Source organism: Perca fluviatilis, chromosome 1 (assembly GCF_010015445.1).
Source record: "Perca fluviatilis chromosome 1, GENO_Pfluv_1.0, whole genome shotgun sequence".
Classification (NCBI taxonomy): domain Eukaryota; kingdom Metazoa; phylum Chordata; class Actinopteri; order Perciformes; family Percidae; genus Perca; species Perca fluviatilis.
In genome coordinates, this window is record NC_053112.1 from 43,883,498 (window position 1) to 43,909,698 (window position 26,201).

Consider the following 26,201-nt stretch of genomic DNA (forward strand, 5'->3'; position numbering starts at 1 on the left):
CCCTAGCCGCTATTGCGCGTGAGCGACACCGCTGGTCTCCGTGCAGGCGAGCTCATGTAGTGTGCCAGTATTGCGTCTGTAATAACGTTTCCTCCATATTCTCCGATCTGTACCGATGTATCCCGGTGGTACAACGTCCGGTAGTTTGAATGCAGATAATTGTTGTAAATGTTTTCTGCTCAAAACCGAAAGGCCTGTTTAGCGAAGATTCAAGATGGCTGACAGTGCGTTTTCATTGGAATACCTCGCGCCAGACTCTGCAGTCAACCCTTTAACCCGGGGGGGGGGCGTGTTGAAAACATACCGAAGTAGATCCTACTACTGGCTGTAGTCCTTTGCCTCTGGCCCAAAATCTTCCAATGACGCAAAAATCGTCATTTTACGTCATCGGAAGATTTTTTCCAGGCCCCAAATGCAGAAATCTCTCGTCTCAGGGGGACATGAGGGAGGGAGGCACGGTCATTCAGAAATACTATCGGGTTTCTACTGATACAAAGCTGAATGCTAAATCGGTGAAGTATCCCTTTAAACATGACGCTGGTCTGGGTTAAAACTAATTAAAGGACTGTCTTCATGTGCAATATTGACTGTCACTATTTTTCCCACATTAAGAGTTTGGTTCAAGGCATTTCTTTGTAAAATTTGTTTTCGTTCTTTTATTTATAGATTATTATTACCGGGTGTAGTGCAATTCTTGACTTGGTTATAGGCTACATATAGCTTAAGACAGGGGTCTTAATGTTTTTTAGGCCAAGGACCACTAAGCTGAAAAAGAGACGGAGCAGGGACCCCTTACTATATAGAATTGAGTTGCATATTAAACTGGGCCTACAATAATGTGTAGGGTGGCCAAGAGCATAGATATACCTTTTTATGGGGCATACAATACTAAGGTGTTAAAATAATAATTGTTGACTTATTCATATATTTATACATCATGTTTTAATGTTAAAATGTGGAACAGTAACTATCTGTGGATGGCTACCTTACCTATAGGCCAGTAAGTAAATCAATGTTGTGTAAATTATAAAGTTATCTTTACAAATACACAGTATTCCACATTATTATGCAAATTATATACGGAGTTTCGAATTGTATAGGTTGTAAAGAACTGAAAATGGTCATTTGCTGAATTTGCAGCATTAGGAGGTCATATTAACGGAAATCAAAAGCTGTTTCAATCAAACACATCTTAACAGGGCAAGTTCCATGAAGAGATTTGTGGCTGATTCAGAGCACACATGGGTTTGTGCAGATAAAGGCATAATAAGGAAGGTTTCTGCCAGACAAATTCATCGGATTAAGAGAGCAGCTGCTAAAATGCCATTACAAAGCAGCAAACAGGTATTTGAAGCTGCTGGTCCCTCGAACCACATCTCATGCTGCAAAGAATACCTCTGTGTCATAGGCTGCTATGGGCATAAAAGGAGAGAAACGCATGGTGTGGCCCCCCCATCCTCCAACCCTATTGAGAACCTTTGCAGCATCCTCAAGCAAAAGATCTATGAGGGTGAGAGGCAGTTTGCATCTAAACAGCAGCTCTGGGAGGCTAGTTTGACATCCTGCAAAGAAATTCAAGCAGAAACTCTCCATAAACTCACAAGTTCAATGGATGCAAGAATTGTGAGGGTGATATCAAAGATGGGGTCCTATGTTAACATGTAACTTGCCCTGTTAAGATGTGTTTGATTTTAGTTGCCCCCTTTACAAGCCACATTAAATGCTTGGCAGCAGGGTTCGAAATGACTTAGGACTGTTGGGGGGTCCCCTAAAATGTAATTATAAAAAATACTGAAGACTACCTTGCTACACTATATACTGCAGGCAAAATTATATTGACATATTTTGAAGGTGGGATAATGGTCTTGGGATGTTTTTCGTGGTTTGGGCTAGTCCCAGTATTGTAGTGGTGTCTGGAGAAGTGGATTGGCTATAATCTAACAGGTAACCCTCTAATTCTGGAGCAACAAAGTTACAGCACCTTATATAAATCCCTGACATGACAAAGTGGATAACAGGTCATTCTTTCCTTGAGCAAGGAAGTTAACTAAGTTACCTAAATCCACCAGCACCATGCACCTTCAAAGGGTTTGATCAAATACAAATGGCATTTCTCATCCCTTATGTTAATGGAATTTGTAAAACAATAGCCGCTGGATTGAATAATAATGATGTCTATAAAGACTGTACCTACATTAGATGGTTTACTTTGTTTTAAAGTAGTCAATCTATAACCTGAACTAAAATCTTTAGGGACACGTTTAAAAAAAAAAAGAAGTAAGATATTTTAACATGACTGAAAGCCATTAAAATGACAATAATCCAATAGTAACCACATTATTCAAAATCACTGACTGGACAATAGGGTTGGGTATCGTTTGTTTTTTTTTCGATTCCGGTGCTAAATCGATACTTTTAAAACGGTGCCGGTGCCTGAACCGGTACTTTTCAATAAAGTAAAAAAAAGAAGAAGAAAAAAAATAAGGGTAGTAAACAACAGTCAGTGACTTGTTTATTGCTAAGGCCATGGTCAAAATTAAAGATTTAATAATAATGTAATAACTATAACAATAACAATAACCTATTTCACCAGTAAATTGCTGTTGAACCCCAGATGGGAAAAGGGTATTTTACAAATACTGTGAATGCACCACGAGGCTACCTGTTTTAAGTGAATGCACCGTCTTTGTTGTTTAATTCCGACAACGGCAGCTGCGAGTGAACGCACCGTCTGTGTTGTTTAATTCCGACAACGGCAGCTGCAAGTGAACGCACCGTCTGTGTTGTTTAATTCCGACCATATAAACATACTGTATATCTATGAATTGCGACAGCGGCTGCTGCTGCTGCGCTGCAGAGCAGACTGTTACATCCCGCTGTTGAAGTCCTCCACAGTGAAATACAGTCACACTTTACACTGTTTAACGTTAGCTGTCAGCATTTGACCGGTGTTTAATCCAGCTGCTAGCTAAAGGTAGGCTAACGTTACATGCTGTCAGGTGTAGTGTAAAGTCAAGCACCGAAATGAGGCACCAAAACTTTCGTTCTTATTCGGTCTCGTTACTACCGTTTACGTCGGCACCGGTTCCCTATTGGCACCGAGTTTCGGTACCCAACCCTACTGGACAATTAGGTTGTTATGCTAGCTTTGAATAACTAGTCTAACTGCTATATGTCTGCTGTTAGCTGGCAGATTATTTGGCTTCATACCTATGCTTCATACACATACAGCTAGCAAGAAACGTTGACAAACTCACTCTTCTAATCATTACGTTACACTGGGTATCTAAGTTAGTTAATGCAACTTTTGATATAGGAACACAAACTCCAAATATTTTACTATAATAAGCAATTACTTTGGAGATATAAACATAATCGAAGCACTTACAGGATTTTCATTAGGGATTTCACTCTTTGTGAGGCTTCGTTTTTGCCGCGTTCAACAATAACATACGTGTCTGCGCCATAGACTGTACTGTATGCGCCGGAGGACCACAACAACAATCTGTGATGCTATTAGCTGCCCTGATTGCTACCCAATCGCGCTAGGAAATAAATAAATTATTGTTATAAATATAAAACGTCACTAAAGACCTATAATTTTCACAATCATTTTTAATGTTAAAAATATTTGTTGGGGACCCCCCAAAATCTAAAAATAAATTCTTATAGGGGGTCCCTAATGACTTATGGGGGGTCCGGGACCCCCCCAGACCCCCCTCATTTCGAACCCTACTTGGCAGGACTGTAATAGGTATCTGAGCACAGAAGGTTATATTAGCAAAAACTCTCCTATTGCATTTAATCCCGACTTTCTAGCTCTCTCTCAAACTGACTTTCGAAACTGGTGACTTCATGGTTTGAAAACTTTCTTCGGATATGTTTGATGAAGACTCTGAGTCCGTTAAATCTTTTACTGCTATTTGTGCAGAATATCAAATTCCTAAAAAATGTGATGTGTTTGATTGAAATAGCTTTTGATTTCAGTAAAGATGACCTAATGCTGCAAATTCAGCAAATTACCATTTTGACGTTCTTTACAATTTGGAAAAGTGCATTTTGAGTTTTTTATTTTTGAAAAAATACTGTTTTCATTCGGTGGTTTATTCAATGAAATTTGACTTATACCCTAACGGTTGGTGACTTGAAAATTTTATATATATATATATCATTTGCATCGACTATTTAGTAAAATCAGTGTAAAATATCATTTGCAAAATATATATATATATATATATATATATATATTTTTTTTTTTTTTTAACTATCAAACAATAATTTGGTGGCCCCCCTGCAGCAACTCTAAGGACCCCCTAGGGGTCCCGGACCCCCTGTTGAAGATCTCTGGCTTAAGATACCCCTCATTGCCTGCTAATAGTATAGCCTAATGTTGAATGCGGTGTTAAATCCCCTATTATACCCTGCATGTAGTGTATATTTAATGTGGGTTTTAAAGTGTGCAGTGGTATTTTGTCCTGTTGGAGCTTATTTATCTCTTACTGTGTGTATTGGGTCCTAAAGTATATTAATAGCCTTTAAATTATTCCTGTGCATTTTTGCTTATTGTTTTAGTGCCTAGCTCATTGCACTCCCTTAAAGTTGCTATTTTTGGCCTCCTCCTTTTAGGGTTTTTAATCTCATGCAGATTTTGTGAATAAACTATATATATTTTGTATTTGGCTTTTCATCCTGGTCTGTTCTGGACACCTGTTTCCATCGCTACACTACAAAAGAAAAACAGGACAAAACGCATTTTTATGATGGAGTAGGAAGGATGTGTTGTACGCAAGCCCTGAAAGGCATTCTTGGCCAAAACCTAAGTTTGAGTCGTATGTACTAATAGATAGATCTCATATGTACAACTTAAATATAGGTTTTGGCCATGAATAGTTTTTCCTACGTAGGAGATACCATGTTGAACGTAAACCTTTACTTCTTAAGTAGGCTGTTTTGAGGGCGAGAAAGCCGTGCTGAAGCTCTTAGTACATGATACAAAGGGAATTGAATGCTTAGCCAAATGTAGCATGAACAAAAGGTTTTTCCTTTAAGGCTATAGAGCACATGCCTATCTCATATTCACTGGCATGTAGTCCGATGATGTAATTCACATGAATATTATTGTGTTCCGCTGGAAGAAAGAAAAAAGATGCTGGTTGCCTGAGCAACCTGCTGAGTTTTTCAATAATTTGCTTACTAACATAAACAGTTAGACTGCACATCAGACAACTTTCGTTTTAGCATGTTTGTAGCAATTCGCTATTTGTGCTATGTAACTGTACTCTATCCTGGCAGACTAGATGCCTTGCGGCACATTCCTGCCTTTCACAGGTCTGTTTAGGTAATATTTCAAGGTATCATCATTTTCAGAAGAGTAATCCTGCAGAGATAATTAAAATCAACCAGAGTTTAGAATGCCAACACAAAGAAAGCGGAACGTAAGGGACATCCAGCTGAAAATGAGGGACATCCAGTGGCACTGGAACAATCCTGTAAATGAAACGTGCATGTAGACTAAACAGGCATAAACATAGAGAACCCATATTTCAGTCTACTCGCATCTGCTGCCGTAACACAGCACAAATAGTGAATTGCTACAAACGTGCTAAAAAGAAAGTTGTCTCATACAGTATGTAGTCTTACTATCTCAGTAAGCAAATTCTTGTAAACTCAGCAGCTTGCTCAGGCAGGAAAACATGGATAATTAACATTCATGTGAATGAAGTCATCGAACTACAAGGGAGTGAATTCAAACCGAAAAAATAGTTTTCCCACCTTGTCTTTCAGGGCTTCTGTAGAGAAATGATAGTCAAGCACCATCATATCTTGAATAGCTCATAGTACCTTATTGTCCCACTAGAGCACTGCGCTCCCAGAATGCAGAGTTACTTGTGGTTCCTAGAGTCTCTAAAAGTAGAATGGGAGCCAGAGCCTTAAGCTATCAGGCTCCTCTCCTATGGAACCAGCTTCTAGTCTGGGTTCGGGGGGCAGACACCGTCACCACATTTAAGAGTAAACTTAAAACTCTCCTCTTTGATAAAGCTTATAGTTAGGGAGTGAGGAGTTGCAGCGTTCGCCTAGACCGGCGGGGGAGGGTGTGTAGCCACAGTCACGGCGCGCCCCCTCCATATCTCTGCTTCTCTGCAGCTCTTACCTATGCTGTTATAGTTTTATAGCCGGGACACACTTAGCCGATTATCGGCCGTTAGACAGTCTGGCGAGGTCAGTGACGCAAATCTGTTCGGTGTGTCCCGTGCCTTCGTCAGTCTGGGGGCTATCGGCGTTCATTTTGACCGACCTGACATGTTCAGTCGGCGGCAGGGCAGTCAGGACTCACCCGGAAATGGGGAGTGGAATGAGGTGACTAGAGTCTCTCAAAATCTGATGAAAATCTTTTAAACTGACCTTTGTTGAGCTGAAATGAAGACAGATTCAGCAACTGCATGGCCTATTTCTCGCTTAAAATGTTTTCAGAAACATGTTTCAGTGAACTATTTTAGTACAATATGAGATCGTATTCTGAACAGCTGCCATGACAGTCTGGCTTTGAATTTCCGGAGAAAACAAACCCATGTGACGCGTTCGTCCAACCAGCTGCCGGTTTTCATTTCTTGGGCAATAATACAGAGTAGTGCCGCCTGCTGCTATAGAGATGGATTACGTCTCGTCTCGTCTCGTCTTTTTGGTGTGTTCTGTGGCACTTTTTGGACCAACACGGGGAGAATGATCATCTCGACTGGCTTTTCTGCCGAGGGTCGGCCGTCTGGTTGGTGTGTAGACACCTTTAGACTGCCGGGGGACTTCCTTTGACACACTGAGCTCCTCTGTCCTCTCTCTTTTCATCTGTGGGCAAATGCGTGTTACTAACCTAGCTCTGGGGAGCTTGTTCCTCGTAGTCCTTATGTTTTCTTGCTCTGCAGTTTTCCCTGGATTAGGGTGGCACCTAAATCATGGTTGCAGCTCTTGCCGTGGTCCTGCTAGGCACCCTGCTACGCCCTGCTACGCCATGCTATGCCCTGCTACGTCACGCAGTGCCCTGCTACGTCCAGCTACACCCTGCTACGTCCTGCAGTGCCCTGCTATGCCATGAACTACAACAACTACTATTTCTAGTCATAGTTCCATTATTTTTATTGTTACTATAATTGCCACTGTTCATCACACCCCCAACCGGCACCGGTAGACAACCGCCCACCAAGAGCCTGGGTCTGTCCGAGGTTTCTCCCTAAAAGGAAGTTTTTCCTCGCCACTGTCACACTAAATGCTCGCTCTTGTGGGAATTACTGGAATTGTTGGGTCTTTGTAAATTATAGAGTGTGGGCTAGACCTACTCTATCTGTAAAGTGTCTCAAGATAACTCTTGTTATGATTTGATACTCTAAATAAAATTGAACTGAGTTGTAGAGTATCGCAGCCTAAGGAAAGAAGCTGCTCTTAAGTCTGGTGGTATGACAGCAGATATTTTGTGTCACTTGCCCTACGACAGCAGGTTGAACAAGCTGTTGCTGGGTTTTACCCACCCCAAAATCCGGTTCGTTTGACTAGTGTGATCGTGCACGCTAAACCGTGCAGGCACGCTTGAAAGAGGCGAGCCAGGGCACAGTTAGGTTGGACTCAGGCACGGTACACATCAGTGTGATCGCTAAACGTTCCCGGGTCTGGTTCTTATCTTATAGAAGAATGGGAATTGTAGTCGGCGAGTCCCGCAAAGTATTGACATAAGCGTGCTCTGGCCCAGAATGTTTTATTGCAGTGTGAGTGCAAGCCAGCGGGGGAGTTGGGAGGGGGGGGAATCATACTCGGGCACGGTTCAAGGCAACTGGGCCAAGTGTGCGTACGCCCAGTATCCTTTGGGCTCTGCGCAGGCACCTCCCCGACTGCTGCTCGCCAATACCATTGATGTTCTGGACGGTTTTAATCACCTGCTGCAGAGCCCTGCTGTGCACATTGCATGCCAGTTTGTAATGTTAATAGAAATAGAGCCATTTTTTGCTTTCTTTAGCCTTGGTGTGTTTGGTTCATGCAATAAACATTTTAAAGGGGATAAACAATAAAGCAAAGTACTGTAACAGTGCAAAAATATTGATCAGCGATGTGCAAACGTTCACAGTAAATATATGAGCAATGGGCAGGGATAATAGTCTGTTAATGTAACTTACTGTAGTGACTGTGGGTGGGGGGTTTGGAGTCTGTCAGTGGGGATCCCGGGCCTTGTTGATGGCCCACTGCAGTTAGGAAGAAACGGTTCTAGTGGCGTGAGGTTTTGGTCCTGATGTGATATGATCCAGAACTTTTTTTCTAGCCCCTTGCTCTGCTTATTTGAATTTGAATTGTATTATTTTACTAGCTTTAATAGCTTTTCCTGTACTTTATTGTACTATTTCGACTTCAACTTGTCATTTCATTTTTATTTAGGCTACTGTTCATCATTCACTAACTTGTCATCATTAACGTTATCTATTATATTTATGTATAGTTACATTGAAAATATTCTGTTTAGGAGGTGTGGTTTTATTTTAGAAAGAACTCGTATCTGTTCAACACTAGCAAATATCCTTTCGTTCCATTTTTATCCGTTTTTTAAATAAAGATGTAACAAAAAAATATCACTAGCGCGGGAGATTTCTTCCTGTTTCGTGTGGAAGTCACGTGGTGTGTTGTTTTTGGCCACGGCTGACTTTTACGTTCATACACACACCCGCATACCTCCCAGAGAGAAGCAGAGAAACCTCGAGTATTTGGAAGACTATGGAAGAAGTTCAGCAGCCGATGCTTGGTCATCTAAACGGGTAACTAGTTGTAACTTTTTGTCTAAGTTCGACATGAGGCGCAAACACCCACCGAGAAAAAGTAGAGGTACCGGTAACGTTTAAGGCTATGAGACGGAACACTGGTAGGCTGCTGGAATATTATATCTGTCCACATCGTTCTCTTAATACATCCATGGTCCACATGCTGTTGTGTTTTCCCCCCACAGTGTTAAGTTGTTAGGTATGTTTTCCGTTCAGTCAGTTATTTACGTTTCTCATATTTAAAACAACAGCCTGAGTGAATCTTTACCATTTGTCAGCAATACCACGGTGTAAAAGTAATCTATTACAATTAAGTCTTACATTTAAAATCTTTCTTAAGTAAAACTACAGAAAAGACGTTACTATGACTAGGCTACTTAAGTATTTGAAGTAAAAGTACTAATTGTGCAGGAAAGTGCTCCCCTTTGGTGTTATGCTTTACTGCAGGGGTGGATTAAGGTGGTCAGAGGCCCCTAGGCTGCTCTTTGTGTGAGCCCCCCACCACCCCCCTTATAGTCCATGAGCCAGGGGGGTTGATCGGTATCATCGGGGGGACAAAGGCTCATACTGATTTTTGGCAAGGTATACACCCCTAGTGCTAGAAAAATCACGATAGCAGTGCAGTGGTGGTAGCGAATCACTTTTTTTCAGCTCATGAAGTTACTAATCCCCTAAGATAAATTCCGTTTTTGAAATCTGGTGTATATCTGGTTTAGGCTCATGGTAGGGATATTGTCAATATTCTATAATATGGTGCTTGGTATCGTTGGAAAGGGGAGCTTTTAGGCTTTCATTTAAGCTCAGTACTGAATCTGTCTGTCAATCACAGAGGTCACATGACTTCTTTAAACCAGAAATAACACACATTTTCTCCCAATTTCCGCCTAAACTGTGTGCTTTCTTTTATCCCTGGGGCATGACAGAACACCAGGGACACAAAACTCAACAACTTCAATACTCAAGGCACTCTGATGATTCAGAAAATGTACAATATACCCATACTATTTATATGTGAGAGCCTTAAATTAGACTTATGCAGCCGGCACAAGTCTTCAAAATAGAATAGAGCCAATAGAATGGACAAATAGAATACCCTATTAGTCCAGGGCCAAATGGCCTCTTTATTCATGTACAGTTGTAATAAAAAGTAATTGTTTCAATAGTGTTGTCAACATAACACTTGTAAGTGGTTTAACAAAATGCTTCTATCATGTATTTTGATATTCAGCCACTTAAGTTAGAATGTCAGAAAGTAGCTCATGCACTTAATTATAGGTTTTGACAGTTTGACAAGGTTTTGTCAGTTTTGTGAAAAGATCGTTGGTTCAGTTGACTGGTTATAACGACACTACCAACTATGCCATCTTCAATCAACTTCCAATGAGTTCCAGGGGTATTAAATGTAAGTACAAAATACTTTTTCTCTTGTGCTTGTGAATTGATGGGGAATAGACAGAGGGACATTATACCTATAGTAGGGGTGGGCGATATATATCGTCTACGATAATATTGTCGTTGTTGTGTTAACGATGTGCAAATTGACATTATCAAGTATTTAAATTACTTAGAAAATAACACTTCAAAACACGCATTGGAACACTACACTACACTGACCTAATCAATATAGGACTACGATACAACACAGCCGTTACAGGAGCCTTCCAGGCGGCTCATAACGTCCCGGAGGACCTAGCCAGAACGGACGCTCCGTGGATTGTTGTCGGCATCTAGCACGCTGAGCTAGCTACCGGCAGCCTGGTTGACACCAGACCCTTCTCAGTTGTAACTGAGAGTGGGTCTGGGAAAGGTTCACTGACAGTTCATTTCCAAAGGTACGCCGCTCAAATGCCTCTGGGCGCCATTGGATAGTCCTTCAACCAATCAGACCAACGATCCGGGTGACTCTTTTCACATCCAATATCCAACTAAAAAAAAATGTTATTTGGGTTTTAGGTGTCGTCCCTCAACGCCCTACTTTCTCCTTGCAGCAGGTGTTGCATATTGCAAAGTTATCTTCTGCACACACGCTGAAGAATTTGAACAGAACAGCTGACATGTTGCAGGTTAATTCACAAGGTTCCCTAATGTGCAAGAATAGCGCGGACACGCGCCACTCACAGCGGAGAAGTTGAGAAGAAGGAGAAGGAAAAAGAGACCGTGTCTCTGTCCGTGTGTGCGGGCGTCCTTGAGAACTGTAACTCGTATAACTTAAGTTGTCAGTTAATTGTAGTATTGACCTGCATGAAATCGGCATATGTCAGACTGACCTGCCGCTCGCTGGTCATGACCGAGCACGTGAAGCACGGCTTCGGTAGCAGTCATGTTGAATGTAAACAAAAAGCTGCTCGCCGTCGCTACGCTATCGTCGTCGCGTAAAGCCCGCCTCAATGGTTGGGATTGGTGTAAAGCCCGCCTCAATGGTTGGGATTGGTTCCTCAATTTTGAGGACATTGGAAATGGGTTTGAATGGGGTCTTCGCCAGACTGACTTGCAGAGCAAATCTAAAATTTGCCGGAAGTTTATCAGGGTTTACCCATGCTAAGCTACCGGCAGGATCGAGACAAGAACTCCAGCAAGACCAGAGGAGGAAGACTGCATTTTTTGTGCAGAATGAATCGAGTACTGATCGCAGGGTCGTTGCCCAGCACTGCTCACCTGACCTGGAAGCCCTGTTGGTAATATACAGGCCATTTTATTTACCACAAAAACAGCACGCCGCCGTCTACACAGCCCCTGATGCAAACGTTAGCACAAATTTGGCTCACTGCTAACCATAGTGAACAAACTGCAGTGCGATCACCTGGAGGGGATACATATTGTAGCAGGGGACTTTAACAAGGTGACCTTAAAGTCTGTGCTCCCCAGCTTTTTCCAGCATGTAGAGTGTGCTACTAGAGGGAAGAACACACTAGACCATGTATACTCTAACATCAAGACAGCATACAGAACTGCTCCTCTCCCTCACCTGGGCCAGTCAGATCACATCAACTACTCCTGATCCCAGCATACATCAGTCAGATCACATCCAACTACTCCTGATCCAAGCATACATCAGATCGCATCCAACTACTCCTGATCCAAGCATACATCAGTCAGATCACATCCAACTACTCCTGATCCCAGCATACATCAGATCACATCCAGCTACTCCTGACCCCAGCATGCATCAGATCACATCCAGCTACTCCTGATCCCAGCATACATCAGATCACATCCAGCTACTCCTGACCCCAGCATACATCAGATCACATCCAGCTACTCCTGATCAACAGCATCACATCATCACTCCTGATCCCAGATGCGATCAGATCACATCCAGCTTCCTACCTATTCCTAATCACATACACACTCTCCTACCAAGCGTGCATCCAGATAACAAAAACTACTCCTGATCCCAGCATGCAGTCAAATCACACTTCCTTCCGATCCCAGATAACAAATCATTCCGATCACATAACTATCACTGATCCCAGCTTTGCATCAAATCAACACACTACTCCTGATCCCAGCATACATCAGATCCCATCCAACTACTCCTGGTCCCAGCATACATCAGTCAGATCACATCCAACTACTCCTGATCTACAGAACAGAGCCTTTTGTTATTTTTATGACTTCATCGTGCTTGTATGCTGCACAATTTACATTACAGCAGAGGTGTACAACTGAATGTTTACTCAGAATTCAATGGTACTACACTAGTTCAGTTAGTATTAGTATAGTATTAGTATTTTATGTCTTTGAATTTCTTTTACTTAAATACTTACATTTTAAAGAAAATAAATAAGATAATGAGCTCAATGTTGAATGAAAACAGTTCTTATATATATTGCACACAACCATGTCCTTATTGGAAGCAGTCCTGGAGCTGGGATAGGGCAGTGTCAGCTCAGGTTTTGATAATCCTACTTGGCTGTATATTCCTTCTGACCGGGATGTATGCTGGGACCAGGAGTAGTTGGATGTGATCTGACTGATGTATGCTGGGACCAGGAGTAGTTGGATGTGATCTGACTGATGTATGCTGGGACCGAGAGTAGTTGGATGTGATCTGACTGATGAATGCTGGGATCAGGAGAAGTTGGATGTGATCTGATGCATGCTGGGATCAGGGTGGTGAAGTAATCTGTTGCATCTATTGGGTCCAAGGTAGGTAGATGTGATCTGATGTATCGCTGGGACGGAGTTGGATGTGATCTGATGCATGCTAGGATATGAGGATAGGATCTGACTGATGCATGCTGGGACCAGGAGTAGTTGGATGTGATCTGACTGATGCATGCTGGGACCAGGAGTAGTTGGGGTGATCTGACTTATTCATGCTGGGATCAGGAGTAGTTGGATGTGATCTGATGCATGCTGTGAAGAGTTGGATGTGATCTATTTCATGCTGGGATCAGGAGTAGTTGATGTGATCTGATGCATGCTGGGATCAGGAGTAGTTGGATGTGATCTGATGCATGCTGGGATCAGGAGTAGTTGGATGTGATCTGACTGATGCATGCTGGGACCAGGAGTAGTTGGATGTGATCTGACTGATGCATGCTGGGATCAGGAGTAGTTGGATGTGATCTGACTGATGTATGCTGGGACCAGGAGTAGTTGGATGTGATCTATTGCATGCTGGGATCAGGAGTAGTTGGAAGCTGATCTGATGTATGCTGGGATCAGGAGTAGTTGGATATGATCTGACTGGCCCAGGTAAGGGAGAGGTAAAGCTGGTGAGTACGGACTGTGTAGACGGCGGCGTGCTGTTTTCGTGGTAAATGAAATGGCCTGTATATTACCAACAGGGCTTCCAGGTCAGGTGAGCAGTGCTGGGCAACGACCCTGCGGTCAGTACTCCATTCATTCTGCACAAAAAATGCAGTCTTCCTCCTCTGGTCTTGCCGGAGTTCTTGTCTTGATCCTGCCGGTAGCTAGCTCAGCGTGCTAGATGCCAACAACAATCCACGGAGCGTCCGGTCTGGCTAGGTCCTCCGGGACGTTATGAGCCGCATGGAAGGCTCCTGTAACGGCTGTGTTGTATCGTAGTCCTATATTGATTAGGTCAGTGTGGCTGTACTTGTATAAATATACACCGACAGGAGAGCTAGCAGCCGCTGCACGTGCGCGTGCATCTTTTTGTTGACATTAGTGAATGTGTAGCGTTCCAATGCGTGTTTTGAAGTGTTATTTTCTAAGTAATTTAAATACTCGATAATGTCAATTTGCAAATCGTTAACACAACGACATAATATTATCGTGAACGATATATATCGCCCACCCTTACTATAGCTATAATGTCCCTTTGTCTATTCCCCATCAATTAATACAAGCACAAGAGAAAAAGTATTTTGTACTTACATTTAATACCCCTGGAACTCATTGGAAGTTGATTGAAGATGGCATAGTTGGTAGTGTTATTGTAACCAGTCAACTGAACCAACGATCTTTTCCCAAAACTGACAAAACCTTGTCAAACTGTCAAGATCCATCAACATTATGTGCATGAGCTACTTTCTGACATTCTAACTTAAAGTGGCTGAATATCAAAATACATGATAGAAGCATTTTGTTAAACCACTTACAAGTGTTATGTTGACAACACTATTGAAACAATTACTTTTATTACAACTGTACATGAATAAAGAGGCCATTTGGCCCTGGACTAATAGGGCTATTCTATTTGTCCATTCTATTGGCTAAATTCTATTTTGAAGACTTGTGCCGGCTGCATAAGTCTAATTTAAGGCTCTCACATATAAATAGTATGGGTATATTGTACATTTTCTGAATCATCAGAGTGCCTTGAGTATTGAAGTTGTTGAGTTTTGTGTCCCTGGTGTTCTGTCATGCCCCAGGGATAAAAGAAGACGCCCACGGTTTAGGGGCGGAATTGGGAGAAAATGTGTGTTATTTCTGGTTTAAAGAAGTCATGTGACCTCTGTGATTGACAGACAGATTCAGTACTGGGCTTAAATGAAAGCCTAAAAGCTCCCCTTTCCAACGATACCAAGCACCATATTATAGAATATTGACAATATCCCTACCACGAGCCTAAAGCAGATATACACCAGATTTCAAAAGCGGAATTTATCTTAGGCGGTTAGTAACTTCATGAGCTGAAAAAAAGTGATTCGCTACCACCACTGCACTGCTATCGTGATTTTTCTAGCACTAGGGGTGTATACCTTGCCAAAAATCAGTATGAGCCTTTGTCCCCCCAGATGATACCGATGGCCCAAATTTGGGGCCCTGGCTCATGGACTATTAACCATTGTGCTTTACTGGAAAAAAATGATTTAGTGCCATACATGGTCCACATGCAAATAAGTTGAACTGACACACACACAGCACACCACATAGGTAAAATGAGAAAAATACATCATAAAACTAACATCAACAGAGATGTAAGTGGAAAGAAAACCATATATTATCCTCTGCCACCACAGCCCCAAAACAATTACAATGGAAATGTAACAAAAAACAGCAAAGCAGCAGAATTCACAGTTCAACAGCAAGCTGGTAATCACTTTTAGCTTTCTAAACCAACAGGTAGGCTACAGGATCTGCAGCAGTGCACAACACCATGCTTTACTGAGGCAAAATCACAACATCATAACCAGTGGTGGAAGAAGTATTCAGGTCTTTTACTTCAGTAAAAGTACTAATACCATACTGTCCTGCATTGAAAATATTACTTAAGTAAAAGTATGTATGTATCATCAGGAAAATGTACTTGGAAATATTAAAAATGAAAGTACTGAATGTTGAAAAATCCTCACATTTTCTTTTAAACAAACCAAACAGTTCTGTCAGTCAACTAAGTGTTTAATGTTCTAATCCTCTCAGCTGGACTTGTAGGCTGTTATATTGTTGGCTAGTTTAATTTAGAATAAAACCTCAGATTTTATAAACTACATGTATTCTGTGTGCAGGAATCTTAATGTGTAAAGTAACTAGTAACTAAAGCTGTCATATGAATGTAGTGGAGTAAAAAGTATAGTATTTCTCTCTGAAATGTAGCGGAGTAGAAGTAGAAAGTGGCATGAAAAGAAAAGACTCAAGTAAAGTAAAAGTACCTCAACATTTGGACTCAAGTAAAGTACTGGAGTACATATACTTAGTTACATTCCACCACTGATCATTACTGAGACACAAACCACTGTGCAATACACTAAACTGTGAATACAATTTAAAATAAGAAAAAACAGCAGCTCAACAACAATAATTAAACAGCAGCACAACATGTAGGCTACATATTGTTGCATAATCATCCCACCTTTCACCTCAGTCGAATATTCGCATTCATTGTCAACATTTTTTTTTAGATATAAATCTATCTGCCCACGGTCATTACAGCGCATAACATACGCAAGCATTGCTTGTGGCACTCGGATCCCTCATGTTCAGCTAGGCGTACAGCTGCATTTTTCCAGTCACTTGAATATCACTGTTCCCAAATAATTTGCGTGACTCAACACAATGCCTTTTGAGGGGGAATACAACAGCCATTCTCTTGGCTGCGTTTCACCATTTGCCAGTTTCCTTTTAAACAGGGTTTTGGAAAAGTAGCCTACCTCTTTTGGTGTTTATGTTGTCTTTCTGAGGCAGCAACATCTGCGTCTTTGTTCTGGCAACTTTTAGGTCCCATTTTAATCCAATATGCCCTCATGTATTCATCAATTTTATCCCAACATGCAGGATCAGAGCTATAGGTAGCAAGATTTTTCGGCCTCTTTTTGTGTCCTCTCCTCCGCAGCAACAGGTGGAGGGGGTGCAGGGATTCCCTCCATCTCTGCCCGGGGGCGCGGCTGACCCACGAGCAGGTGAACTGTGTCTGCAGCATGGCGCTTTGGGTGTGAGTCTCTGACCTGGCCCCTCTGTCTCAGACTCCCTCCTATGATTGGATAGATGTGACCCAATCTATCCAATCCCCTGCTTGTTTTTTTGTTTTTTTTATGTTTCTTATGGGCCAATTAGGGTCATATTTTTTTTTTTTTTTTTTTGTTCACGCTGAGGTAAATTTAAAATAATAATTGTCTCGGCTGCAGCCTACGCAAGCCTGTGCATTAATCCGCCCCTGAATGTATACTGTGTTGTTCAATGATTAATCGTATGCATTAATAGGTGAGCTGTATTTTAATGAATCAAATGGCTACATGATATAGGCATACTATTTGGTAGTTTAATCTATCATAAAGCATACTTATTTGATGATCAAATGTTTAGTATGTTAGCCTACATTTTAAATGCAATATTTCCCTCTGAAATATTGTGGAGTTGAGGTATAAAGTAGCATAAAGTGGAAACGCTCAAGTACAGTACTTGTAATTTGTTAAATTCCACCACTATTTTGTAACAGTATATGTTTGATAAAGCAGGCCTATAGTGAGCACTAATGCTGGAAGATCGATTACTTGATAAATTGGTTGAGAACTATCATTGATGACATTTTTTGTTGATCAAGTAGATAAAGTAGTAAAAGTAGTAAAAACTCAAAACCAGCAATTATCTGGTTGCAACTGTTCAAAAGTAAGGATGTTTTGCTTTTTTGGCATTTGTATGAAATCTTCATGTATATGTTACACTTTCAGATCAGAAGAGCCACTGGGCATGCTGCCAAAGGCTTAAAGGTTTTGTGATCTAAGAGAAGTTTTCATCTTCTCTCTGTCTTTTCGTGTGGTGTTTCTCTTTAGCAGCACAACTACCAAACGGGAAGACTACCTGGAGTGGCCAGAGTACTTTATGGCTGTAGCCTTTCTGTCAGCCCAAAGGAGCAAAGACCCACTCACAGGTGTGTGTGTGTGTGTGTGTGTGTGTGTGTGTGTGTGTGTGTGTGTGTGTGTGTGTGTGTGTGTGTGTGTGTGTGTGTGTGTGTGTGTGTGTGTGTGTGTGTGTGTGTGTGTGTGTGTGTGTGTGTGTGTGTGTGTGTGTGTGGTGTCTATATATATATATATATATATATATATATATATATATATATATATATATGGCTGTAACAAAAACTCATCTGTCTGTTAGGCTGCCTTCTGTGGCAGCCTAACAGACAGATGGGCAACAGACAAGGGTACAATAGGCATGGGTCCTCGGGTAAAGGACATGGTGTTCCTTTCTCACAAGTCCCCATTCAAATATAGGGAAAGGAAGTTAAAGGGGTACATTAAGTGTCCTTGACATTTGTTTTCCTTGTTTAAGGCTTTCTGAGATAGCCTACATGAAGTTTGTTGTTTTTACAGGCATCAACAGTACAGGAATAAATATAGTCTTCCATATATTTACTATATTCTGCACATTATGTAGGCATATCCAAAGTGATAACGTACAGATCCCAGGTGTAGTTCAGATTTATAAGACCGTAATATACTGGTTTTACCATTTTGGTAAAAACAAAAAAAAGAACAGTGTCTGTACAGATTGCAATGAGAAATGTCAATAAGGAGATCCAGACAGGTAGAACTATAGATAATGGGGTTGGCACTGTAGTGGTGAGCACTGTCCCCTCACAACAAAGGTTGTTGGTTTACATCCGCAGGGTGGCTGGGTTCTTTCTGTGTAGAGTGTAGATGTTGTGCTGGGGTTCACCTAGTCTCGCATTGCCAGTCCTTCCTCATCAGCGCTGCGGAGGAGGGTCTGGCTAGTCCACACAGCATTCTGGGATGGGAGAAAAAGCTCTGGTTTAGTGGCATTTCTTTAGACCAATCACAACCGTCTTGGGCGGTGCTAAGCGCCGGACAGAGCAACAGTGCCGCTGCAAAAAAGCCTCGGGAAAGAACTTGTTTTGGTGGAACATGTGTACGTTCAAAAGTTGTTAGTCGTGCAACAGAAAACTCAGATTGGACAGATAGTCTAGCTAGCTGTCTGGATTTACCCTGCAGAGATTTAAAATGCCAACACAAAGAAAGCATAAAGTGACAGGCAACCGGCCCAAATAAGGGACATCCGGCGGAATTTCTGGCGGCACCTGTACAATCCCGGAAATTAAACGTCGTCGATATATACTAGGGTTCACCTTTATAGTATTCTAATTTGGATTCACATTCAAATTCCTGCCTTCCATAATGGCATAACTGGAAGGTTTTTATTAGATCCAATAGCTTAGTTGTGCAGCATAGGGGAAAGGCCCAGCGAGGCCCATAAGCTCATTATTGCAAGTAAACAAAATGGGAAGATGCTGTCACAGCAAACTGTAGAGTAACATTTGCACGACTAAACTGTGGAACCTCTTTCCCTCTCTGCAGGTGGGGGCGTGTATAGTGAACCAGGAGAATAAGATAGTTGGCATTGGTTACAACGGTATGCCAAATGGCTGTGATGATGACCTGCTACCGTGGTCCCGGTCTGCTGACAACCAGCTTGACACTAAATACCCTTATGGTGAGAAAGCATACACATGCACTTCTTGCTTTTTCCTTGCTTTCATTTTTAGATTATCATTTTGTGTTTGTTTTGTTTTTTTGGAATCAAACAGTTTGGTTGAAGAAAATGTGCACATACAACAAAGTGCTTCTGGTTTCATCCACCCCAGTCAGGAACTCCATAGTATTCATCTCAAATTGTGTGGGAGGATTTCTGGAATGAACATAATCCAATTGTAAAGGCATTTGACAACAAAGCCTGTTATTCATTAGCTGTCTATGCTGCTGAGTTCTCTCCATGTCTCAAGTGCTAAAGCTTGGCCTGTAGAGGGTGCTAGAGGATAAATAATGAAGCAATCTCACTCTTTCTCCATTGATCAGATGCTCTTGCGTTCTACTTTGTCTTTATCTTTCTCTCTGTTTCTCTTTCTTTCTTTCTTTCTCTCTTCCCTTCTCTCTTGGTGCTCAATTTACGGTGGGATGGTGGGCAAATAAGGAATTTACTTTTTTCTACACTCATAATGAGCTCCCTTTTTCCTTATTTAGGTTTTTTTTTTTTTTTTTTACTTTTATTGTCTTTCAATGAACTGACAGTTCCACAGCCTGGTGGTGCTAGAGGAAAGGTTAACATGATATATTAGGATTCATCCTTTGTCCAAAATCCATGAAAATGTGTCCTGTTGGCTTTTAAAACTAAAAGCAAGTATAGGAGGGATGGACGGGCAGATTAAATTGACCAAGTAGTATCCAAACTCTACTTCCACCCCACTATCGCGGCTGGTAAAAATTCAACAGCAACATCTTTTTCCAGATGCGGTGTCACGGTTACTCTGGATAATCCAGACCTCACTGTGGACAGTTTTCATCGGGACTATTTTCAACCAGATATAAAATATAATGATTCATAACTGGTTCTAGTATGGTGCTTTTAGGAGGGAAGGACGTGTTTTTTGGTCTATTTCTCCAGTGTCATAGACACACACCATCCTAGGAGCAAGGTTGTTGTATATTATGCCTGTCTTACCCTGGCTCGTTTGCGCTACAACCTAATTAAACTTAAAACAAGGGAACTTGACAATGTCTTGTATTGACTGGGGACCATCTCAATTGCTCTGTCCCACAGTGTGCCATGCAGAGATGAATGCCATTATGAACAAGAACAGTGCTGATGTGAAAGGCTGCACCATGTATGTGGCTTTGTTTCCCTGCAACGAGTGTGCCAAGCTCATCATCCAGTCCGGTGGGTGTTTGACACACACGCACACACACACGAATGGTACCCAACCATACTGCTAATTTTGTAACATTCAGTGTCTTGAAAATAGAAACTTTTTTTGTCAAACCCCCCTTCATATATGAATTGTATTATCACTGTTTCCCAAATATAGATTTTGCTGCCCCAGAATAATCAGTTCCATTTTTAGTCGCTAATGTTCAGTCACCTAACCTTGGTCTCTCGGCAGTACTAGCCTGCCGCAAACATCCATGTCAATACTGTATATTTTAAGAAATTGATTTCATGGTGTGTGATGAAAGTTTGCACTCCCATGTAGAACATTTGTGTAAGAGAAATGTATACACACAATGTAAACTTTTAGTTTGGATGACTCTCACAGCCTGTCTCCACAGTCCACGTGCTCAGCACTCAAGCAGCGCAGCAGAGAGGAGCACTGGGAGCAAGATGCCTGAATATGAATTAATTCCCCCCCCCACCACCCATGGTGATGTTTCACTGTGGCCATCATCAAATGCCAAGTCGGTAGACATCGCCCATCCCTATTCTGAGGCCTTTGGCAACTTTGAATCATACGCAAACAGTGTGAATTCATACACAGGGTTTTTCCTGCATAGAGAAATAGGAGGCGGCCGCATCCATCAATTTGGTGCTGCCTCCAGCTCTCAACAAAACTCTGGAAAAAACTGGTATGTTTATGGAAAACATTATTTTCTAACCATCATTGCAATTGGATTTTTAGGATGTATTTCATAGGCTTATTTAATATTTATTTAATACTACATAAACTGGATAAAATAGAGTTGCATATTAAACTGGGCCTGCAATAACGTAAAGCCTATATACATTCCTTTTTATGGTGCCCCGCAATACTAACGTACTATTTACATATTCATATATCATCGTGTTTTAATGTCAAACATACATGTGGAACGCACAGTGAATCCAGATCCAGTTTTTTTACAAATAGACTAGTATATAATAGACTGTATATCTTCAGACATAAACTATCAAACAATAATTTGGAGCCCCCCCTGCAATGACTCTCACTCCCTGTTGAAGAGCTCTGCTTTAGAAAGCTTCATTTCGCCATCACTAGTCTAAATCCACACTAGTGGCTGTAATGTTCATTGCATCTCAACCTACACATTTCTTGGCCAGTGTGAACAGCATACTCCTGATTTTCCTATTCTTGGAGCCTTTTTGGAGCAAAAAGTGTAAAGATTGTCCCGAGGGTAGTCAAGGGAATTATTAGGACTCGTCCTGTGGTGAGCTAAGGTACTAGGGAGTCAAAAACAGCACTTAAATCAACTCTTCCTTTTTCATTTTGTTCTCTCTCTCTTACTGCTTTCAACTGTCATGCGCTTCTCCAGGTAAGAAGCACATCTCTGCTAAGACTAATAATGGTCTTTATTTTGCACTCCTGCCTTCTGCATCTCTTCATAATGGCTCCCTCCCTCCCTCTGTCCAGGTATTAAGGAAGTGGTCTATCTTTCTGATAAGTACCATGACACGCCGGAAATGGCCGCTTCAAGAAGGCTGCTCAGTATGGCAGGCATACAAAAAAGGTGAGTTAAATGTTTGCTCTGGCACACAAGAACAAGTGCAAGCGTTTTTATTTTTTATATTTTGTATTATTAAACGTGGCCATGGGATACACAAATACCCACAAAGGAACATAATACTAATACCACCATCAACAAATGAGAGGAGAGAAACAAAAAAACAGTGGACGTGTTGCTTCTTTGCCTTTTTTTTTTTAAAGAAACCTTTCACCCGGTTACCTTTTGTGTAGTCTATATCTGCAACCTTCCACTTCCGGGATTGGTCCATTGCCTCCGGAAATTCCGCCGGCTGTCCATTACCCTCCGCTTCCTTTTTGTGTTGGAATTTAACCTCCGGTGGATTTGTGAGGACTATGGTTAACTGCTCCTCAGATCTCTGCAGGGTAAATCCAGACAGCTAGCTAGACTATCTGTCCAATCTGAGTTTTCTGTTGCACGACTAAAACTACTTTTGAACACTGGGCTATTCCTGTGACGATAATCATGTTCAATCTTGCTCCTTATGAGGTCATAAGGAGCAAGGTTACCTCCCCTTTCTCTGCTTTGCCCACCCAGAGAATTTGGCCCACCCATGAGAGAGAGACATCATGTCTTTCAAATGAGCAAAGTGGCAGTTGGTCAAGGCCACATTATTAGGGGACCACTAAGGTCTATATAAAAGAGACTTCAGATACAGTATTAGGGGACCACTAAGGCCTATATAAAAGAGACTTCAGATACAGTATTAGGGGACCACTAAGGTCTATATAAAAGAGACTTCAGATACAGTATTAGGGGACCACTAAGGTCTATATAAAAGAGACTTCAGATACAGTATTAGGGGACCACTAAGGCCTATATAAAAGAGACTTCAGATACAGTATTAGGGGACCACTAAGGTCTATATAAAAGAGACTTCAGATACAGTATTATGGGACCACTAAGGCCTATATAAAAGCATTCATGTCATAGGACCTTTAAACTTGCTTCGCAGTGCAGGGCCCAGGGGCCTCATTTATAAACGTGGCGTACGCACAAAAGAAGAACCTAAGGGGAAAACGTGCGGTCCTCCACAGACACTCCAACCCAGGCGTACACACAGAAATGGGTGAAATGAGAAACGGCGACACCGACGGCAATAAAACAAATCGAAATATTCCCTTTATTGATGATATGAAGAATTCACAAAGCCAACACCTGTTTGATCGACACTTTCGTAAATTCAAACCGATATATTTGCCAAGAAAACTCAAATGTTCTGTAATTATATTGTCATGTTTATTTTTTATTCTTATTAATTTATTCTCATGAATAATACGATAAACAGGACAAATAGACTGATTCTGTTTTCGATGCCTCCGTCTTGCAGCGCACGTTGTTTTAATATAGTCATCATGTACAGTATCATGTTGTGTTTTATACACTATTTTTATGGCTTTAGATCGTTTTATTTTTGTTTTAAATGTTTGTTTTTATTGTAGGTCTAAAGCATGTTTTAACTATAGACCGGCAGACATGTTGACTTGTCATAGTAGGAAAAGCACAGCTAAAATTGATAACCTTAACGATGGCTCAATTCCATCTAGTGTCCCAGTGAGTTATTTCAGTGAGTCAGCATGCCCAATACCAGGACCTCTCCTAAGAGGAATACAGCCATCAGTAATGGGTTTGAATACACCTGTGCTTTTCCTACTATGACATGTCAACATGTCTGCCGTGAAAAAGGTCTATTGTGAAAGGTGCAATAAAACGTCTTACTAATAGAGCTGGGCAATATATTGATATTATATCGATATCGTGATATGAGACTAGATATCGTCTTAGATTTTGGATATTGTAATATGGCATAAGTGTCTTTTCCTGGCTTTAAAGGCTGTATTACAGTAAAGTGATGTACTTTTCTGAACTTACCAGACTGTTGTAACTGTTCTATTATTTGCCTTTACCCACTTAGTCATTATATCCACATTACTGATGATTATTTATCAAAAATCTCATTGTGTAAATATTTTGTGAAAGCACCGATAGTCAACACTACAATATCGTATCGATATCGAGGTATTTGGTCAAAAATATTGTGATATTTGATCTTCTCCATATCGCCCAGCCATACTTACTAATTACATGCTCCTTGCGCAGAACTATTTGTCATATACAATTAGATTAATAACGACACCTTTAGCTTTTTAGATACAATCCAATGAATGGGTAAAGGCATGTCATGCGTAATGCCGCACAATGGCTGGCTTTGCACTGTTGGAAGATGTGGCAAATGGGAGGCCGACAGCAAGACGACTTGCTGGTAAACGAGGAACAGTGGACTCAGAGCCGGTTCCGACTTCCTAGAGCTGTCCTGTTGGGTCTCTGTGCTGTTTTGGGCCCAGCGTTACAGAGAGGAGCACTCAGAGAAACGACGCCGTGCCAGGCCCACTTCAAGAGGGGTCAGCTCCGGTGTCCCGTGGCACAAACACTTTCTTTGTGCAGCGTTTTTTTTCCATCAACTTTAATATCGGAATATTTTTAATTTGGCCCACGGTCTGACCTCTGATGCTTTGGCATTAACTGTGACTGCAACATGTTGTCACTCTAAAGTTTTTTTGGCATTAGTAATGCCCACACTGTACCCTCCAAACATATTTTCCTCTTTTCCACCTCTCTAACAAGAACTACAACTTCACATTGATTGAAAGTCCTTTGCTTTGTTTTCCTCTGTGCGCATGATGTCGGTATGGATGAATATTAATTTGGAGCATTTCACTGACTATTTAAGGGTAATTATGGGTGTGACATGAAGCCGCCAAAGCTGCGCCACATATAGAGTCGATTGTGATTCATAAAGGGAATCCGGCATAGGACGTGCGTGCGCACGGTTTTATAAATCCGAATATTTCTGTGCGTACTCACATCCTATGTTTCGTCCGTAAGCCACTTGTGACGCAAATACGCCCCCCAGTTTTATAAATGAGGCCCCAGGTCACAGATGGAGAAGATTTAATCTTTATGGTTTTTATTAGACTCACTTTAGCAGGCCGTAAAACCAATTTTTCTTTTGTCTTTTTTCCCTTCTTGGTCTTACTCCCTTTCTCTCTCACACACTCTGTTTACAATTTGCCCAGACCTTGTGAAAATGTATCAGGCTTTGGGCCAGATGAAAGTGTGACTTGATAGGACGATGAAGAAGTGACTTTTATCCTCATCCATGTTTTATGTGGTGTAGTCCTCATACCTGTGTGTCCCTGACTTATGCGTATGTTGTTTTTCTCCTCTGTGTGTTTTGGCAGGCAGTTCAAGCCCAAGAGGACTGAGATTGTCATTGATTTTAATTCTATTAACCACCCTGGAATGCTGAACAGCGCGACCAAGTGAAAATGCAAACAGCTCACCTTGGGGGGGCTGCAGAATGAGCCACGGAAGTAGAGGGAGACTGACAAGATTGAAAGAGACTTTGATGCCTCTTTTCTGTATGTCTTCTTGCCCCCTGCTTTGTCCAAAGAAAAACTCAAGGATACCTTGACTTTGGCGTCTTTTGATATTTTGATTAAGGTAGTTTAATTTGACGCTTCGCCCTTTGTGGATGGCTGTGGCAGAAGGTCTTTCAATGTTGCTTTCACGCTTTTTTTCCGATTAGAATTCCCTTTAGTTTTAGGCATACACAAGGACTCTGAGCACACTTTCTTGAGTGCGTCGTATTAAAATCTTCAATGTTGTGAATCAGATCTTCTCATGGTTTTCTGCACAGGGAAACAACAGAAATGTTTTTTTTTCCTCCTTAAAACAAGGTTTGAGGATTAATACAAAGGCACCTTGACATTCAGTTCATTTGATCTTTAACATTCACATGGAAGCTGTCCAGTAAATCACTTTTTGAACCCGTTTGCAGAAAGTAGCCACTGTAATAATTTAGCCTGTGCTCTATTTTTATTGTATTTTATGTTTTGACACTCTTTGAAAATTTAAATGGGCATCTAATGCTTTACTGGCAAGTACAATTTTGCATTCAATAAAACTTTTCGAACTAGTGTCCACTGTGTGTTCATTATTGTTGATACACACTGCATGCATTTGAATTGTAATTTATGCTAGACAGTGTTATAGGACAAAATGCCCATTGGTTTGTTAGGTAGCTTTTAGAAACTGCTAAACAGATTTTAAAGGTCCCATGACATGGTGCTCTTTGGATGCTTTTATATAGGCCTTAGTGGTCCCCTAATATAGTATCTGAAGTCTCTTTCCCGAAATTCCGCCTTGGTGCAGAATTACAGCCACTAGAGCCAGTCCCACAATGAGCTTTCCT

General features: G+C 41.3%; 1 protein-coding gene across 1 annotated transcript; it reads left to right on the plus strand.

The window, feature by feature from the left end:
* Window positions 1–8,620: 8,620 nt before the first annotated feature.
* On the plus strand, window positions 8,621–25,927 carry dctd (dCMP deaminase). Its single transcript, XM_039815210.1, has 6 exons — window positions 8,621–8,786; window positions 17,471–17,570; window positions 19,013–19,148; window positions 20,253–20,369; window positions 21,835–21,931; window positions 25,189–25,927. Exons 1-6 carry the CDS (start codon window positions 8,746–8,748, stop codon window positions 25,271–25,273), a joined length of 576 nt encoding a protein of 191 aa, XP_039671144.1. The 5' UTR covers window positions 8,621–8,745; the 3' UTR covers window positions 25,274–25,927.
* The last annotated feature ends 274 nt before the right edge of the window (window positions 25,928–26,201 follow it).